At 41.0% G+C, this 20940-nt stretch overlaps 1 protein-coding gene across 1 annotated transcript in view; it reads left to right on the top strand.

Annotated features, from left to right (window-relative positions):
- The first annotated feature begins 10155 nt into the window (after positions 1 to 10155).
- cdh8 (cadherin 8) overlaps positions 10156 to 20940 on the top strand; it is a 469940-nt gene continuing 459155 nt past the window's right edge. The window contains 2 exon segments of the mRNA XM_034185442.1: positions 10156 to 10397; positions 12236 to 12741. Coding sequence (XP_034041333.1) covers positions 12484 to 12741 — 258 coding nt within the window. The 5' untranslated portion in view covers positions 10156 to 10397; positions 12236 to 12483.

The following is a 20940-nucleotide window of genomic DNA, read 5'->3' as shown; positions in this document are numbered from 1 at the left end:
ACATGTTAAGTTAAATTGGCCAAAATGTCAGGGTGGAATAGGGGTACAAACACACAGATATCCCAAAATATGGAACTTTGACCACAGTGACCTTGAGGTTTGCCAGAACAAACCCCTGAAGAGAAATTCTGTGGTCAGCCTACATGCACACAGCAAAGCCAAGTACCTTGGAGGACTACAGTATGTGGCAACAACATACAAACAAGAATTTCTCAAATTATCACATGATTCTTCCAAAAGCTTTGTTTCTTGCAGCTGATAGCCTTATATTTTCTTTATCAGTTGCAAATGTCACTCTATTTGCAAATATTAAATGTGCACTGAGTGTCCAATGTGAAGGAAAGAGTCACATGGCTGAACATTTATAGCCTAATGTACTCTGCAGCAGAAGCCTTTAAAAAAGATGATTGGAGAATTCCCTTCTGAAATGCAGCTGCAACATCAAAGTACGAGTGGGAGGAAACTTAAATGGTACAGAAATAAATAATAGAAGACTTGATGTCTTTGCTAATTGGGATCTCTGACATTCAGGTCAAAAGGCCTCCAGGCCTGTGAGGGAAAGCACCAGTGTGTTCTGGTGTTAAGGTAGAACAACATGTTACGCTGTGAGACAAACTGTCTCACTCTTGACCACCAACTTATTATTACAGTGTATGCACACTGCGTGCACTTCAGACAGTGGCGGGTAATGCTGAATGTGATGTTACTGATGGAACAAAGGGGGAGCTGAGGCAATCTTTAATACTCAGTGGGCTGAAGGAGTTTTCATAAAGACGTTATGGGTGATGTGTGTGTCGGTGTATAGAAGCTGGCCGTCTTTTCCTTCTGCACTAATAAAGGCACCCCACCCCCACCCACCCACCCACACACACACACACACACACACACACACACACTCACGCCTGCTTGGCTGCCTGACAACTGACTGCTGAGGTGCTGCCGAGTAGCCTCTCAAACACTAGAGGGCTCTCTCCACAGAAAGCAGAATGATCTCACTCCACTGCCACTCACACTGCTCAGAAAGCTCAGACACATTCAGCCATGGAGTGATGAGTGTGACCTTTAATAGTAACTGCTTCAATGAGACCTGTGTAACACTTTACCAGCTCATTCTCTATTAACACTTCTAGGATTTTTTTTTCCTGCTAATAAACCAGTTAAAATTGTATTAATATATCCCAAAGTCACAGAATGTCGCAGCATGCTTTAAACTGTCCGTAAGTCACAATGCCTTCTGTACCTTTAACCTACCAAGAATAGATTTAGATGCAAATTATCAGCAAATATAACATATTGTTTGAAACAGGAGTACATGTCTGCTTTCTTAAAATATCAGTGTGAATCAGCAACCCCAATACAGATCACTGATCTTAAACTGGACAAATCTAATCATCAGGAAATAAAGAAAATAATTTGGAGAGGGATGTGGGCTGAAAGCAGGATGGGGTAATGTGGCCAAAGAACAAAAAATAATAGTGTGAAGTATGAAAATAAAATTAATATCCTTGTCAGGGGCAGCACGGTGGATTAGTGGTTAGCACTGTTGCCTCACAGCGAGAAGGTCGTGGGTTCAATTCCTGTGGCCTTTCTGTGTGGAGTTTGCATGTTCTCCCATGTTTGCGTGGGTTTCCTCCGGGTGCTCCGGTTTCCTCCCACATCCAAAGACATGCGGGTGAGGTGGACTGGAATCTTTAAATTGTCCGTAGGTGTGTGTGTGTCTATGTTTGTTTGTCTGTTTGTGGCCCTGCGACAGACTGGGGTCCTGTCCTGGGTCTACCCCGCCTCACACTCTATGACTGCTGGGATAGGCTCCAGCCCCCCGCAACCCTTAATTGGACTAAGCGGTAAAAGATGAATGAATATCCTTGTCAGTAAGACAAGCTGAGACATTGCTGTTATAGGTTAAATCAGGGTGTTCAGACTGTATTCTTACTTGCATGGAGTAATGACAGACATAACATGTCAAAGGAAGAACACCTGATTAAAAGTTAAATAAGAACAGATCCATCCAAATGCAAAGGGCTCTACAGAATCGACCTGTTTTATCTCACCAGGCAGACAATTCCACAGAAAAATAGCACAGTATCATTAAAGCCCTAGGGCCTGCTGACTTCTTTTTCCCCTTAGGGGCAGGATTGCATTTTCAGAATCAGTGCATGAAAAAAAAAAAAAAAAAAAAAAAAAAATATATATATATATATATATATATATATATATATATATATATATATATATATATATATATATATATATATATATATATATATATATATATATATATTTTTTTTTTTTTAAGACCAACAAACTCACACCATCAAAACATGGGCACATCAGTTAAATGTAAATTGAAAGGCTAAGTTTAGCCAATCAACATCTGTAAATATCCAAAAATATATGAGAAAGGTATGTGTTTTGTTAATGTGGTCCAAATTCAACAAAATTCCATGTTCATTTGCACACCTGTTGAGCCAACTCCTCATCAGCCCAAATGAACAAGTGGAGGGGAGGCTCTCTTATCTGCCATGCATCTCTCCTTCATCTCTATGTTACTTTTCCAGTCAGCCAGCAAACCTGTTGGAGCACTAAACTCTCACCTTCATAGTATAGGAATCACTCCAAGATCCCAAATCAAGCTTACTGTATTACACACAAGAAATATTTTTAAAAATCATGTTTGACTCCATTTATTGTTGACTCAACAAAATCAGTCAGATTGTTGACGAGAATATACTGCACCCTGCTGGCTTCTCTTTCACCTCCTGTAATGAATAACAGGTTGACATGTTGAAAATGCAGGCAAGAGGAAATATTTAACATGTGATAAACATTGTGTAAAAGCATGAAACCCATTTTAACAATATGTTCATTAAGAAGGTACTATGGTTTTGGGTACATTTAAATTCAATCCTAACCTAAATGGTGAAATTAAATAATATTAGAACAGCCGTTAATGTACAGCAAATCATGAACCATTAACTAAAAAACAAAACAAAACATGTTTTAAGCTTGGACTAAATACGAGGTCTGTCAATAAAGTAACGGTCCATTTTATTTTTTAAAAAAATTATATGGATTTGAATCACGTGCGATTGCATCACACAAGGTTGAACCCTCATGCGCATGCGTGAGTTTTTCCATGCCTGTCGGTGACGTCATTCGCCTGTGAGCACGGCTTGTGGGAGGAGCGCTCCACCCCCCTCATCGGATTTTTTCCTGAGAGAAAATGGCCGAACGCTTGGAGCAGCGCTACTGCATTAAGTTCTGCCAGAAACTTGGCGACAGCCAGGCAGAAACTATTCGGAAAATCCACACGGCTTTTGGAGATGAAGCCATGAGCATCACACGGATTAAGGAGTGGTACAACCGGTTTAAAGACGGGCGCGTAACGGTGGAGGACGAGCCGCGCTCTGGTCGGCCATCAACGAGCCGAAATGACGAGATCGTTTCTAAAGTGCACGCTGTGGTTATGCGGGATCGTCGTGTGACCGTCCGAGAAATTGCACAGGAAGTGGACATTAACAGGACTTCGGCACATTCCATCGTGACGGAAGATCTGGGCATGAAACGAGTGGCGGCGAAGTTCGTGCCAAAGTTGCTGACGGCGGAGCAAAAGCAACATCGTGTTGAAGTCTCACAGGACATGCTGGACTCCATTCACACTGATCCCAGCTTTATGGACACTATAATCACCGGAGATGAGTCCTGGGTGTATGGGTACGATCCGGAAACGAAATTCCAGTCGTCACAGTGGAAGCATTCCACGTCGCCAAGACCGAAGAAGGCGCGCCAAGTGCGCAGCAAGACAAAGGTAATGCTGACTGTTTTTTTTGACTCCCGTGGTGTGGTACACCACGAGTACGCTCCACAGGGTCAAACAATAACAAAAGAGTATTATAGGGATGTCCTCCGTCGTCTACGTGATGGTGTGCGGCGCAAGAGACCGGAGTTGTGGGCCAGAGGAAATTGGCGCCTCCACCACGACAATGCGCCAGCTCATTCCTCTCATTTAATTCAGACTTATTTGACCAAAAACCAGACTCCGGTGGTTCAACAGGCACCTTACTCACCTGACATGGCCCCTTGCGACTTCTGGCTCTTCCCAAAACTTAAAATACCATTAAAAGGAACCCGATTTGAGACAAGAGAGGACATCATGGCTGCGACGACGGCGGAGCTGCGCGCCATCCCGAAAAAGGCGTTTTTGGAATGCTTCCAACAGTGGCGACACCGCTGGGAGAAGTGTGTGGAGTCCCAAGGAGAGTACTTCGAGGGTGATTAGGTTTCCAACCCTCCAGGTAAGCCAGTTTTTTTTTCCCAGCCAATGGTCCGTTACTTTATTGACAGACCTCGTATAGACAACTTTAGTTCAGTAGGAATGATAATGCAGAGAAAAAAAACACAAAGTAAGAAAAAATATGTTGCAACTTGCTGGCTTCTTGTTCACCATTGTCATTCAACGCAGTACTGCATGTCAAGATTGCAGAGTATGGGAGAACACAGAAACATCAATGCTATTGTAGCATCTTATTAAAAATGAATTCATAATCTAAATGGAGGGATGATGTCTAAAAGATGCCAATGCAGGAAATACTGCATGTTATAAATACATTATTATGTCTACACTCAACAAAATTAGACTGGCAGCTGGGAGTCAATTCCAAAGAAAACTTAAAAAAAGGAAAGGTCCTATAGTCTGCTGTCTTCTTTTTCACCTGTGGAATACAGAGCTGCCCTGCAATTTTGAGAATGCAGAGTGTCAGAGTGCAGACAAGCATGAATACTACCTTAACATCCTTGTTGGCAACAAACGGCCTTTGTCTTCACAATACAATCTAAATAAGTGTGAGAGTGACTCCATAACATGAATTAAATGCATGATGTCTAAGCTGCCATTAACAATCAATCAATCAATTTTTTTATATAGCGCCAAATCACAACAAACAGTTGCCCCAAGGCGCCTTATATTGTAAGGCAAGGCCATACAACAATTATGTAAAACCCCAACGGTCAAAACGACCCCCTGTGAGCAAGCACTTGGCTACAGTGGGAAGGAAAAACTCCCTTTTAACAGGAAGAAACCTCCAGCAGAACCAGGCTCAGGGAGGGGCAGTCTTCTGCTGGGACTGGTTGGGGCTGAGGGAGAGAACCAAGAAAAAGACATGCTGTGGAGGGGAGCAGAGATCGATCACTAATGATTAAATGCAGAGTGGTGCATACAGAGCAAAAAGAGAAAGAAACAGTGCATCATGGGAACCCCCCAGCAGTCTACGTCTATAGCAGCATAACTAAGGGATGGTTCAGGGTCACCTGATCCAGCCCTAACTATAAGCTTTAGCAAAAAGGAAAGTTTTAAGCCTAATCTTAAAAGTAGAGAGGGTGTCTGTCTCCCTGATCTGAATTGGGAGCTGGTTCCACAGGAGAGGAGCCTGAAAGCTGAAGGCTCTGCCTCCCATTCTACTCTTACAAACCCTAGGAACTACAAGTAAGCCTGCAGTCTGAGAGCGAAGCGCTCTATTGGGGTGATATGGTACTACGAGGTCCCTAAGATAAGATGGGACCTGATTATTCAAAACCTTATAAGTAAGAAGAAGAATTTTAAATTCTATTCTAGAATTAACAGGAAGCCAATGAAGAGAGGCCAATATGGGTGAGATATGCTCTCTCCTTCTAGTCCCCGTCAGTACTCTAGCTGCAGCATTTTGAATTAACTGAAGGCTTTTTAGGGAACTTTTAGGACAACCTGATAATAATGAATTACAATAGTCCAGCTTAGAGGAAATAAATGCATGAATTAGTTTTTCAGCATCACTCTGAGACAAGACCTTTCTGATTTTAGAGATATTGCGTAAATGCAAAAAAGCAGTCCTACATATTTGTTTAATATGCGCTTTGAATGACATATCCTGATCAAAAATACTCCAAGATTTCTCACAGTATTACTAGAGGTCAGGGTAATGCCATCCAGAGTAAGGATCTGGTTAGACACCATGTTTCTAAGATTTGTGGGGCCAAGTACAATAACTTCAGTTTTATCTGAGTTTAAAAGCAGGAAATTAGAGGTCATCCATGTCTTTATGTCTGTAAGACAATCCTGCAGTTTAGCTAATTGGTGTGTGTCCTCTGGCTTCATGGATAGATAAAGCTGGGTATCATCTGCGTAACAATGAAAATTTAAGCAATACCGTCTAATAATACTGCCTAAGGGAAGCATGTATAAAGTAAATAAAATTGGTCCTAGCACAGAACCTTGTGGAACTCCATAATTAACTTTAGTCTGTGAAGAAGATTCCCCATTTACATGAACAAATTGTAATCTATTAGACAAATATGATTCAAACCACCGCAGCGCAGTGCCTTTAATACCTATGGCATGCTCTAATCTCTGTAATAAAATTTTATGGTCAACAGTATCAAAAGCAGCACTGAGGTCTAACAGAACAAGCACAGAGATGAGTCCACTGTCCGAGGCCATAAGAAGATCATTTGTAACCTTCACTAATGCTGTTTCTGTACTATGATGAATTCTAAAACCTGACTGAAACTCTTCAAATAGACCATTCCTCTGCAGATGATCAGTTAGCTGTTTTACAACTACCCTTTCAAGAATTTTTGAGAGAAAAGGAAGGTTGGAGATTGGCCTATAATTAGCTAAGATAGCTGGGTCAAGTGATGGCTTTTTAAGTAATGGTTTAATTACTGCCACCTTAAAAGCCTGTGGTACATAGCCAACTAACAAAGATAGATTGATCATATTTAAGATCGAAGCATTAAATAATGGTAGGACTTCCTTGAGCAGCCTGGTAGGAATGGGGTCTAATAAACATGTTGATGGTTTGGATGAAGTAACTAATGAGAATAACTCAGACAGAACAATCGGAGAGAAAGAGTCTAACCAAATACCGGCATCACTGAAAGCAGCCAAAGATAACGATACGTCTTTGGGATGGTTATGAGTAATTTTTTCTCTAATAGTTAAAATTTTGTTAGCAAAGAAAGTCATGAAGTCATTACTAGTTAAAGTTAATGGAATACTCAGCTCAATAGAGCTCTGACTCTTTGTCAGCCTGGCTACAGTGCTGAAAAGAAACCTGGGGTTGTTCTTATTTTCTTCAATTAGTGATGAGTAGAAAGATGTCCTAGCTTTACGGAGGGCTTTTTTATAGAGCAACAGACTCTTTTTCCAGGCTAAGTGAAGATCTTCTAAATTAGTGAGACGCCATTTCCTCTCCAACTTACGGGTTATCTGCTTTAAGCTACGAGTTTGTGAGTTATACCACGGAGTCAGACACTTCTGATTTAAAGCTCTCTTTTTCAGAGGAGCTACAGCATCCAAAGTTAACACACTATAAATACTTCGAGTCAATACTTAGGAGAGTCAGACTCTTATCTAAGCAGGCTATTCCAGAGAAAACTCACAAAATTTAAAAAGTCACATTACCTGCTTAGCCTCATGATTGTTTGAGAGGAAAGTAGCATAATAATATTGAAAGGCATCAGCTGGCTGATACATACCTTGCACACTCTCTACATAGAGGCATAAGTTTATGTTATGAATACTTGTTTTAAGTACTATATGCAGTGACCTTCAAGGACTGCAAATCATTGATTAAGTCAAAGTTTTTTTGTTGTTGTTTTTTTTTTTTTTTTTTTTTTTTTTTTGCTACATATGCCCTCAACAACTTTGTGACTCCATCATGAAATCCATCAGGAAATCACTTGAAATCCATTATGAAATCACTTACACTAACCAATCGCAAGTATATAATTGATTAGTGTAAGCTTTTTATCTGTTTATCCACACGGATATCAGAGATACTATAGTGAACACATTTTTTTGGCCTATGTTTTGTATGACCTAATCCTTGACCTAAAACCTGCTACATGCTGGGGTTGAGTTTGTGTGTAAACACATGTTCTATGTTTTGTTTGTTTCTTGTTAAAAAAAAAGATTAATAAATAAATGTTTGTAAAAAAAATCACTATTTATAATGTGCATCTCCGTGGTCGACTCAAAATGACAATTACTCTCCTCCCTACTGTTTCTAGAAAAACTTGCATTGTTTTGGTTGTTTAGCATATATATATATATATATATATATATATATATATATATATATATATATATATATATATATATATACACACAGCCATCCCCCTGGACATTGCCTCCCTGTCTTCCCCCCTAGGTCATTTACCCCAGGCCCCTTCCCCCCTTTCCTGATTACCCCCCCGGTGCATGTTTTCTTTTGTGCTACACTGTATTTACCTTTCAAACTGTACATACAATCGGAAATATAAAGACAAAAATAATCCTGTTTTTTGGGAATTTATTTGTAAGGAGTAAATATTTACAAAACACACGTGAAAAATTTACATAACTATTTGATAATTTGGCATGTAAAGTGTTGTATCAATGAGTCTTTTCAAATATGCAAAATTTTAATTGTTTTATGACATTGTTTATAGCTTAAAATTGTGGCCAAGACCACGGAGGAAGTCTAAGTGATCTCTCTCTTGGTAGTCGGCCACAATGATATAAATTCTGCAGGTGGTGTCCCGGGATACTTGGCGTTGTGATGGGCAGGATTGTTGGCTCCCAAATGCTGGGCAATGACTCTGTTCATTGCTTGTTCCTTGTTTAGTATATCTTAGAACACCCAGATGTTTGGGTGGTGCCACCCGACATGAGCAGCCATGTGGTGGTGCCAGCCTTATACGCTGTTGTTTGTGCATGGCAGATCTTTCTGTATTCTGGCTGATACAGTCCAAATAGTGAGGTCGAAAACTGGACCCCTGTGGTTTTTCCTACCCGGGCGACCAATGAAGGTGTACTCAAAATAATCAACCATAGGCTGGAGCTCCTCAGGAAGTCCCTCCTGAACCAGCTCAAATGAAACGACCACATCTTCTGGTGGCACAAAGGCCAGAGCAGACAACATCCTGGCTGCAAGGGAGAGCTCAGTGTCAGCAGCATATCCCTCCTGGAACGCTTCCACATGCACCTGATTGTACACACACACTGGGCCAAGTGGTAAAGGCATCCTTGTGGCTCTGCTTCTGGGAAGGTGGCGTGGACTGGTGTGGGCTGGCTGCTTAAAATCCATCAAGATGGTGACTGGATTAATGTTGCCCCGTGTCAGATTATAAATTCCCTCCTGTTTGTTCTGAACCTAGCCACTAATCAAAGTGTGGATTGTGTAGAGTTCAAAAAATAATTCCAGTACAATTTAGAATTTTTCATCCACAAATCAGTCACTGGCCTATGCAAGGAGATGTAAATCTGCTTCGTCAGAAAATTCCAGAAGTCGTGGATCATCCTTTCTGCTGTCATGAAGAAGAAATGGCTGCCAGTGGTGGTCTGCCTGTAATGCGGAGGCAACTGAAGGTCTCCAATGCGCAGGGGTACTGAATGGGGATCATTGTTATGCTGTTTAGCCCTGCGTAACATCCCTTTGAGCAGATGGGATGAGTTCATCAGTGAAATCACCTGCTGCAGTCAGTGGCTGCAAAGAAAACCTGCACCTTCTCGGCCCTTTCTGGAGACCTTTTTGGACACCACTGTGTTAAAGCCTTTTTCCAAAATGGAGTAAATTCATTATTTTTTTCTGTTAAAATTCCACTCAAAACACCCCATAATGACAAGATTTTTTTTTCTTTTTTGGTTGCCAATTTATTCAAATAAAGAAAAAAAAATCACATGCACTTCATGTCCCTGATGAATGTAAAGGAACTTCCAACCACAACTGTATGTGTATATACACAACAGAAGAGTAGTTGCAAAACATGAGTGGTAGTGGTACCTGGAGCAGTATGTCTTTAGATGTTGTAATGCTGTAGTTCATTACTTGTTACTGGGCCCACAGGCCAACAGCAAGTCCATCTGTTCATCCCTTAATCCGATCAAATGTCAGTGTAAACGACCTTCGAGAACCATATAATTTATCCATCCATCCAAACCCATCCCTATATATATATATATATATGGTGTGAGTGTGTGGTGTATATGTCAACCTGAGCACGCATCCATTTGTGCGCTTGTTGACCCGACTCCTCATCAGCCCAATGAGCGCAGTGAAGGGGAGGCTCTCTTCTCCGCCGTGCGTCTCTCCTCCATCTCCTCCTCACTTTTCCAGTTGGCCAGCGAGCCTGTCGGAGCTCTTTCCTACATCCCTTAAAAAAAAGAGAGAGAGAGAGAAAGAATAAAACAAAACCTAGTATTACTTCGCCTTGACAAACTGCAGAAAGGACTTCTTTTTCCTCTGCGCGTAAGATTGTTTTTTCTTCTGCTGCTGTCTCGAATAAAACGCGCTGGACTTTTTTTTTTTTTTCCTCTCCGTGATTTTGAAGGAAAACGAGGTGAAACGATGCAGCAGCGCAAAAAGGTGGAAGTCTTCCTCGTAAGTACAGACGCCACGGTGGTATTTAACAGGTAGCCTGTTTCTGTGTGGATGGAGGTTGTTGGATCGCAGGAGTTCCCCGGTCGCGGCGCTGCGTTAACAGCAGCCACACGATCTGCAACTTAAATGACCTTTTATTCATAATCATTTTTTTTTAAATCCACATTTCCCTCGTCTCTACCCTGGGTTCACCGCTGTGTTCGTATAGAGGGGGTTATTTTTGTTAGATCGGACTGTGACGGCAAACGTCTCCTCTGGAGGAGAAAACTTCAGAGCGAAGGCGGAATCGGCTGGCTGTCTGCGGCACGCTGTATTTATTTATTTTTTTTACAGCAGCATTCCAGGAGAATAGGTGCTTGGGAGTTTGTGCATTTATTCCTGGTGATGATTTAATTCCACAGAGTTGTTTCAGACAGACGGATGATTTGCTGATGCGTGTGGACGGCTGGGAGCGCGGACAGCTCCTCCGCTGCCGGTTGTCTGGCGCGGAGCTGTCCAGCGCCGTGGTGCTGAAAACGCCTTGCGATCCTCATCCTACTCAATAAATACACCTAATCGCGCGTTTGATTTCAATGGATTGCAGTTTTATACATGTATATATATACATTTTTTAACGAAGAAATGTATTAACTTATCCCCCTTTTCTTCTCCTTTTTGGCTGATTTATACTTCTGCAACTTTTCATCACCAGGTCAGACCGCGCGTCGTTCCAAGTATTACAGTTAAAAGTAAAATACGTTATACTCATGATCGCCCTGTTTCAAATAGATTATGGCCACACTGATCCACTGTGTGAAGTAAAAAAAAAAAAAAAGAAAAAAAGAAAAAGAAAAAAGTTCGAACTAATTGACACTTCTACGTGCATCAGTGCTCGATCAGAATAATTCAGTGTGTTTCTGCGCTTTTTCTCCTCTTGTGCAGAACGCTGCACGCAAAATGTCTAATTTGGTGAAAATGATGCTAAAATGGTAAAAAGCATCATTAGTGCATTAATGCATGTATGCATTAGTAATTTATACAATCAATTTCTGCAACAACAAAAAAAAAAAACCTCTAAGTTTATGTCCTTATGCTTCTTGGAAAACAGCAGTTTATACGAGGATTTTTTTTATTTTTTATTTTTTTTTACAAATTTGATTTTATTTTAATCCTAAACATGTCCCTAAATGCTTTCACTCTTGTAGCATTCGGATTACAATGATATCAGTGAGCTGTAGCGCTGTTGACACTGAAGAGCTCACCTGCAGCCAGCCTCTATCTAAAGCTGCAACTCTTGCAATGGCACACTTCTGTCACTCTGTACACGAGGATTTTGATGTAAAACATAACCTCTTTATATATATATATATATATATATATATATATATATATATATATATATATATATATATATATATATATATATCGACAACAAAATTGACTGCCAAAACATTAAATCATAAGAACATGTAATTGCTGAAAATCTTTTTGGGATTATCTGCGGAACAGCAGATTAAAGCAAAGGTAATCTGATGTTGAAGAGTGAACAGTATTTTGTTGTAGCATCAAAATTTCAACTGTCTGCAATTTTTTGTGTGTGTGTTGTTTGTTTTTGCACCAAACAAGGAGAAATTTCTTGGTGCCCCCCCCCCCACACACACACACCTAATATTTTAATCTTCTGTTGTCTTAGAAATCGATCCCTCTGTTGTTGAATCATTCTGGCTGTCAGCTGTGCTGTGTTCAAATGTTTATTTCACTCCACTTTCTTATTCACCTCCTTCTCGCTCCCGCACCTCCTTACAACTATTCACAGGACTAAAACACAACTATAACGAGCTGTGATTGCTCTCTTATAGGTCTCCCCCTCGGAATAATGCCAAATGGAGGCTGTGCTGAGCACCTCACCGTCTCACCAACTGCTGTGGAGGCATGCCAAGCCATGCAAGTGACCTTTATCACACCATGAATGAGAGCTGTGCCGCTCAAAGAGGACACAAGTAACCTTTTCTTGTTATCTAAGAAGGAGCTGTTGATCTGAAGAGAGGGAAGCGGAGACAAGAGCGCAGCATCTTGCAAAACAAATAAACACAAAAAAAACGACAGGATGCCAAAACGGTTTGAGGAGATGCTCATGGATCTGTGGATGCCTTTGTTGCTGCTGTGGATTACTTGCACTCCCTGTGTGTCTATGACGCCTATCCTAGGCCAGTCTGAAACTGCAAAAACCGGTGGGTCTGCAGCGGTGGCGAGCGGTCTTGGCGAAGGACAAAGATTACTGAGTCGAGCCAAGAGGGGATGGGTTTGGAATCAAATGTTTGTGCTGGAGGAATTTTCTGGACCCGATCCAATTCTAGTTGGCAGGGTGAGTGTTGTGATTGTCAGCATTATATTAAGCTCGCTTATCGTGTGGAAACATTAATTCGGCCATTTGAATGCTTCCATCATTTTTCCTCCCCTTCCCATGGGCAGTGGGGAGGGTTTTGGCTGTCAAGGGGAAGGACAGATATGGGGAAAAGAGAGAGAAAGGCAGCAGAAATCACAAAAAAAGCTTTTGGAAGTAATTAAAGTGCCATCAAATGATGATTTAAATGTTCATTTTTGCTGCCATGTTGGACGTCCTTGAAATCTCAACCAAACGATTGTTCACTTACTTTTTGCAGAAGTTCTTCTACAACAAAAAAGACTCACCTACATCAGAGACCCCATGAAGTCATAATGTATAATTTTTGCAAAACAGATTTAATTATTTTGGTTATATTTCTGCATTCTGTGCAAATACGAGACTAATTGCGGGCTGATTCTGTGGCTGAGGGCCACCTGCTCCCCGGCCTGTGTGGAAGTGTCAGGCTGCTTTCAGGGAATGGAAGGCTACTGGCCAGCACGGCCAAAGCAGCTTGTTCACAGCTCATTGCAGGGACTTACCTGGGGGTGGGGGGGAGCCAGCCTGGCAGCCACGCTCACCTCCCTTCACCTAATATCACCCAGCCTGTCTGGCACGGGGAGGAACACAGGCTATCAAGCATAATATTTGATCCTGTTCAACAATAGCTTTTGCAAACATTGAATTTGTGACTAATATTGGCTGAGTGTGTGTTTCTTGCTGGTGACGTGTTGGCATATTGGTATCTTGAGAGGGAGTCATAAAAGGTTTTTATTTTTTCTCATCTGTTTAAACACCTGAAAGAACAGAGACAGTGAGATTTATGCAGTTTTGTTGCACACAGCATGAAATCAGTTTCGGTTCATGTCACAGGGTTTTTGTACTTTTTCCAATTGTTTTGCTCAGCATTGTCATATGGCCATATCAATTAAACATTTGTAGCGTGGAGGATTTGCACCTGTGTTTTCTAAATACCATATGAACACAAAAATGCTGTTAAGTGATGCATTAATTTTTCAGGCGAGTCAATTAGGCAGTCTCTGTTGGATTTGACAATGGCTGTTCATCAGACATAAACATAAACACAGATCACAGTGGGACCGCGGCGTCCGATTGGGATATGAAGGAATTGAGATTTTAGACAGCAAAAATATGACCCGCCAGATATATCTGCATTGCAATTTGGATTAGTCATATTTTAGCAAAAATCTTATTTATTTTTTGTTTGTTTTTGCTGTTTTGTATAGTGGCCAGTAGGGGCCACAACACTTTTAAGTTAAGACAAGAAATCACCAGAATCAATTCAACAACTGGTTGTTGCCACAAAAAACAGCTTGCATATTGAAACGGTTCGTGTAGATACAGAGACCACAAACACAAATCTAACCTGACACACATGCAACAATTTGACACTGCATCTGCTGTAAATTGGCAAAACCACCAAAAACATACTCGCTGGCTATCTATATTTTAAAAATGTATTATTTTACTTGCAATGCATTGAACAGTAGAGGTCAATTAAAGTCTTCTTGGCAGAAACTTATTTTTGTGTTGGTAATATTGCTGTTGTGTTGCAGAGTGTTTCTGTGTTTGGGTGCTTTGTCTGAATATGCATCAGACATGTTATCAAATCAAATCATAATGTGCTGCAGGTGATATTTGTATTCTCTACATTTACAAGTATTTTTTTTTTCAATTAGCAAGATGTTTTTTTGAAGCAACTAACTGTTGTTGGGCTGATGCAAGGTATTTTTTTATTTCCATTTTTATATTTACATAGAAATGTTTTGTGCATTTGCACATTTTCTCTTAGTTTAAAAGTGTCTGAGCGTGAAGAAACGCCCCTGCTATAAGCAAAACCTAATTCTGAAATGACATGTTTTAGATGTCTGTGACATATGTCACAGACATTTCTTTGTTATTTTCTACTTGATTTTAGAGACACACCTATTGAGATGGGCTGGTGTGACATGCCCGAATGGACTGGTGAAAACAGTTGAAGTGACTGCCACTTTTTAAAATTACAAAGGCTGAATTGGTGTGTGTGTGTGTGTGTGTGTATGTGTGTGTGTGTGTGTGTGTGTGTGTGTGTGTGTGTGTGTGTGTGTGTGTGTGTGTGTGTGTGTGTGTGTGTGTGTGTGTTGGAATGGTGTGGGGGAGAGACAGCAGCTCCTTTCCATTTAAAACAAATCTGAAAATTTGTTGTTTTTAAGACACACCACTTCAGTATCTATGTGGTATTTTTGCAATGAACCTATAGGTGACCTATATTAAATTCCTGAAATGATTGACATTTTGACCCCTTTAAAGATTAGGATAAATTTGTTTGTATCATTCAAAATAACTGTATATTGTTTGATGGTTAACAAATAAATTGTACACACCATTCTCAAAATGACTACCGGTTGAACCAAACAGCACTTTTACATTCTGCATTGAAGGATGCTGTCTCTCAAAACTTCATAAGTTGGTAATAGGTATGAGCTTCATGTTGAAGGATGGTGCAGAGAATGGGTCAAATCAGGGCGGCTGCTCCAGGCGAACAAGATCGCGACTTGCCTTCAAAAGACAATGATGATGGGTTGTGTTTGCTGCAAGGTTAAGTGCTCGTGAGAATGCCGGACAGAGCCGAGATAAGTCCTATGTTAAACCAAGATTGCGCCGTATTGGTTTAAGACTGTAAATCTCTCTCTCTTGCCGAACTCCTTTTCTTCCATTTCTCTGTGTTTCTCACACTTAATTAAAAAAATGAATCAAATGTTGCAGGAGGTGTGATTCAAGAGGGTCAGATGGCTCTGGGTGTATTTTACACGGTGGCCATCGCTGTGTGTGAGACCGCCTGCGTCTGCTTGTGGACTGATTATCAAGGAACTCCGGGCCTAGATTGGACTCTTTCAATCTTAGTTTTTATTGCAATGCACTCGGAGGTTTAATTATACGACCCCCATCAACACCACCAATCTTGTCTGACTGAGTCCACCTCACTACAACAGGAATAGGAACGAGAGTGAGAGATAATGTTTGCCAGAGAGACAAAGAGAGATTGTGCCATTGATTTTTAACAGTGTGTCATTCTCTGTGTTCTCTCTCAGCAGAGAGTATTAGCATAAATGCAGGAAAGGGGCGGGGGCGGGCAGCAGTGTTGCTGGAGAGCGAGAAGGATGGCCACCAGGCGTGACAGTACCCTTCCTCTTCACTGTTCTCTGCAGCGCGCCACTTCTTGACATTGTGATTCAATGAGCGGTATGTTTGTCAGCCCCTGTCAGGCCTGTTGGCGTTGGGGAGGCAGACTTGCAGTACCTGTTAAAGTGAAGCAGGGGAGACAGCTGTGAAAGCTTGTTGCTCGGCTGTAGCTTAAAAAAAAACAAAACATGCACAGCATTGGAAGGGATTTTAGGATTACTCATCATGAGCGAGCGTTGAGAAATGAGCCCTCATTAAGAGGAGAAATAAGCAAGTGTAAGTGTCAAGGTCAATGTGCTTGCACGATCACGGGCAGTGAAGTTTGTTCTTAGACCAAATGCAATGGATGAGATTCTGTCCACCCAGGAGAGCCACTCAAAAAAAACATGCAAATTAAAACCAAGTGTCCTAGGCCAGATGAAAAAAATGTGGGTGAGGAATGCCAAGTCAAGGCTGGGTGCATGTGCTGGTTTTGGGGGTCTTGGCTTCCATTTTACCACGGAACGGCATTGGGCTCTGTATGGCAACCACCCAAGCAGAAAACTGGTCACCACTCTCCACATCTCGAAAATAACCATCCATCTGATGCAGCCAGGTTGATGCATTGGTATGTCCTGGGCCCTCTCCAAACCACTGTGGTCCTCAACATTGAGGCACCTATGGTGCACCCCCTCACAGTGAATGACAGAATTATGACAGTCCAGTTCCAGCACGCATTACTGGGAATGGAATCCAGCCAGCAGTTTGGTTCCCAGTCGTGCTGCTATCTGACACCAGTCTTTCAAAATGCTCAGCAGATAGATTAACAATATTCAGCAACACAATGCACATCCAACATTAACTACAGCGTCCTTAAGACATTAGGCAAAACTCAGAGGTTAAAGTAGGTAGCAGAGGTCAAGAACAATAATAACGGGAATGCTAGGAGTACTCACTAGGGACAGTAGGAACATGAAGAGAATGGACCCACAACTATCTGCCAGGGTGTTGGGTATTTTCTCCTCCAAACATTTTTAAAACCTTTAACAAGACAAACAGAGTCAAGAAACACCAGTGAGACAGAAAGTCAAATTTTACGCGCGGAGTGCAGTCAGGCTGTACACCAAGGCTACACTAAAGTCTGGCCTGCTTTTCCGCTCTTTTTATTAAGAGACGCCCTCATCACATAAACAAAAAACTTGTCCTAAGGGTGGGGGTGATGACGCAAGACAAGTTTCTTCCCGTAACATAAACGCATACGTCAATAAGTGCAGCTGTAAGGAAGAACACTTTCTTTTACACAGGTCAGCACATCTCGTTCGTCTGTTGCAGTTGCTGTTCTGCATCTGCCTGAAGTGTCCTGTCCTTCACACTCCTTCACACTAAGCACCACATCACAACAGTCAAAACGTTCTCTTACTCCCAGTCGTTAGAGGCTGCGAAAACAAAGTTATATTATAATAATAAGTACATCCAGCCCTTCATTCCCAGCTCAGATTGACCCCAGAGTGCTAAAACAAAATTGAATTCTCAGGCTTGGTTAAGACAGGTGCAAAACAGCACAACACCGTTCTCATGAGAAAGAAGACAAAGCTAAAACAAGGTTGAATAACACGTACATTCTCAGGGTGAAGTGCAAAACAGCACAACACCGTTCTCATGAGAAAGAAGACAAATGTACAAATGTTTAACAGTGATAACATATATACAAAATCTTTAACACAGGGGACACGTAAAAAGAGGTACATTTAAAAGCAGGCTTATCTATTAACAAGAGTAGCATGTGAGCATGAGAACTCTGAAAATAAAAACTTGGAAGGAGTGGTGCACAAGGAAACTATGACAACAAGACTAGAATGACGAGGAACTAACATTAAACTATGATCACTGAGGGGACGTGAGGAAAAGGTACAATGGAAAATGGCACACGTGAGTGAATAAAACAAAAGTAACCAAAGTGCATCAAACTAAACTAGAGAGACACCTGTACCTTTCTCCATGCACTGTGTGGGAAAAACAAACAAACAAAACCACAGAGAAACCACAGGGATGCTCTGTGGGGAAAAAAGAAAGAACATAGGTTCACTGTGAGGGAGGAAAATAACATGGAAAGAACCATAACTGAACAAAGAAACACTGTGCAACAGTATGTGCAGGCACATGCCCATGACCTGTGACACCTGCGACCTGTGACATCATACCCAGATAAATGCACCCCATGGCCAAAATGTTTCAGCTTATTTATCCTCAAAATGCAACTGATACTTCTTATCTGAGTCTCCTTCAGTAGCTAATATGACACAAAGTTGTCCCATCGGTACACAATAATTCTTCGAAGAGACCTTGTCCCAAAGACATGCAGTTCTTGAGCATCAAAGAGCAGTATTTGTCTCGATTGCATTACCATCACTAAGGTGTCCTTGATCAAGGTTCTTAATCTTCAAGTGTGTTATGGAGCCCTGACATCCGTGTGTGTGTGTGCGTGTATGTGTATGTGTATGTGTGTGTGTGTGTGTGTGTGTGTGTGTGTGACATTGTCAAACAGTGTCTGATGGATGGAAAAAGCAGGACAGAAATACATTTCCCTCTTCCAAACAACAGAAGAGGGCATTCAGAACTCTTTTATCCCCATCACATCATTCATTGTCACAATGTAAGTCGAAAGAATGCTATAGAATGAGATAACAAGAAGCACTATCTTTCTTGTATTATTCTTTCTCCACTATTAAAGAACCTGAAGTAAAAGCTCTTTTTTTTTTAGGTATATTCAGATCACCACCAAACAGATCATCCTTGGCCTGAGAACCATCTATTTATAAAATGTCACTGCATTCTGTCAGTCACTATTTTTTCTCAGTCACATGATTTCCACCTTCCTCTGTCAACTGGAGGCGGTAGCTGCTGTGTGGAACTTTATAGTCACAATCAGCACATTCTCTTTGAAGGTGCTTTTTTCATTCTGAAATGGTTCCTGATGAATCAGGTCAGGTCTAGGGCCATGTTATATTTATTTAGCAGTGAACATAGTCTCGACTGTTTGACTACTTGACTCTTTACTTCCTAGAGAAATATTTTTTTTTCCTTTTCTTTTTTATTATTGTTGTTATGCACCAGTAACACCTTGTATTTCAGAACTTACTTGGCAATGAATTTGATTCTGATTCTGATATGCTGGTACCACACATTGTCACATCCACAACACTGCAGAACCGCCTTGGGTTTTGGATTGCAACCACCCAGGCATATATCCTTTGCTTTGCTACCTCTCAAAAGTAGTCATCTATCTGCTACAGTAACGTGAAATATATGAGTATTCTTGGACTTTTCCAACTCCTGTGGTCCTCAGCAGTGATGCACTTCTGTGCTGGATCATACCCAGAGAAAAGTAGAGTGAGGCCAAAATGTCGTAGGTGACACTCCTTGACAATGTAGGTGATACTCCTCATTTGTATCTGTGTGTCGACACAAAGTCATTCCAGTAGACCCAAGGATCCTCCAAAGAAACCTGATACCAAAGACATCCAGACATACCTTAGCTCACTTATCCAAGTGTCAAAACTGCACCATATGACAGGAAGCACCAGGATCATAAAGACTTGGCCCTACATTCTCCTGCAAAAATATGGGCATCACCAAATACCGCTATAACTCCATAAGCTCTTCCCATGAGTCTTCTGATCTCAAAGGCTGATAACCCAGTGACATGACAGTCAGTTTGCAGTACAATTTTGACAATTTCTTCTTCCACCATTCTAAAAATAAGGTACAATTCCTATTTTTCTCCTCACCAACATTGATCAGTACAAACACCCAGGTCTTGACGTCTGGTTGGCTGAGGTCATTATGTGTGGCTCACAGCAGCTTCTTATAGTTTGGCAGAATTAATGACTGAAAATAGATATGGCCATTTGGTAAGTGCATACCTCCCCAAATAGGAATAAATTATTAAATGCCATTATTATTTCCATCTGCCTCTGCCTGAGGAGGGAGAGGGGAATTCTCAGCAGCTGGAGGGAAAAAATTATCTTACAATGAAAAAGAAAAGATAAAAGTTAATGGATTGAGGCAGATCTGGATCATTATCAAAATTTAATCAGCTCTTCAAAGACCCAAAGACCTTTTTCCTACAAAATTTGGTTAATATCCCTCTGTTATAGCTTGAGATATTTTGTCCAAAAACAAACAGCAGCAAAGACAAGGGTGATCACGTGATCTCTGCTGTCCTGTCCTTGCCGTTTAGTTCAGTAAATATGTTATTTGGGGGAAATGGTGGGGGACAGCGGGGCAATGCATAGTTGAGAGCTGAACCCCCGAAGGGAATCCAGGCAAATTGTCATTTGATGTAATGACAATATATGTCACAAATTTCCATGAGTTAAGTTTCAGTTTTCTTAGAAAATTATTATCAACATACAAAATATAAATACATCAAAAAAATAAACAAAACATTTATTCCCATTATCTCAACATAAACTGAAAGAAAAATGGTCAAAGAAAAAGAAAAAGGAAACGATTCTGCTAGTTTCCATGAAAATGTGTTCAGATCAGTTTTTACTTCACTTACTTTATTTTGTTTTTCATCTTTAGCTTTTTGTGTGTGCAACCAGTGCTTGCACATTGTGAACCTGGCTATGTATCTGAATATTATGCTATAGAAAGAGCAGGAAAACACTGTAGTTGAATTTCAACCAGGTTTTTCATGGTTGATGGCATGATAGCACTGCTTCATCGCAAGACCTGACCACACCTCATTCTAAGATGAACATGTCCATTGGTGCACAAATGAACTGAAGTTGATGTGTTATTAAAATAATGTCTATGCTGGGAAGACACTGCTAGCATGTGCTGGTACCACGCATTGCTGCAACTGGTTCCAATTTTTTTGAATCCATCATAATCATATGCCTCAGTCTCTGCAAACTCCTCTAATGAATCAAGTCATGTCAAATCTTGGAGCATCCAGTGGTACTGTGCTTCATCACATCCACAACAACACAGAACTGCCTTGAGTCCTTGATA

The sequence above is a fragment of the Thalassophryne amazonica genome, chromosome 2 (genome assembly GCF_902500255.1).
Source record: "Thalassophryne amazonica chromosome 2, fThaAma1.1, whole genome shotgun sequence".
In the NCBI taxonomy this organism is placed as follows: Eukaryota; Metazoa; Chordata; class Actinopteri; order Batrachoidiformes; family Batrachoididae; genus Thalassophryne; species Thalassophryne amazonica.
This window is presented reverse-complemented; position numbering and strand designations above follow the sequence as displayed.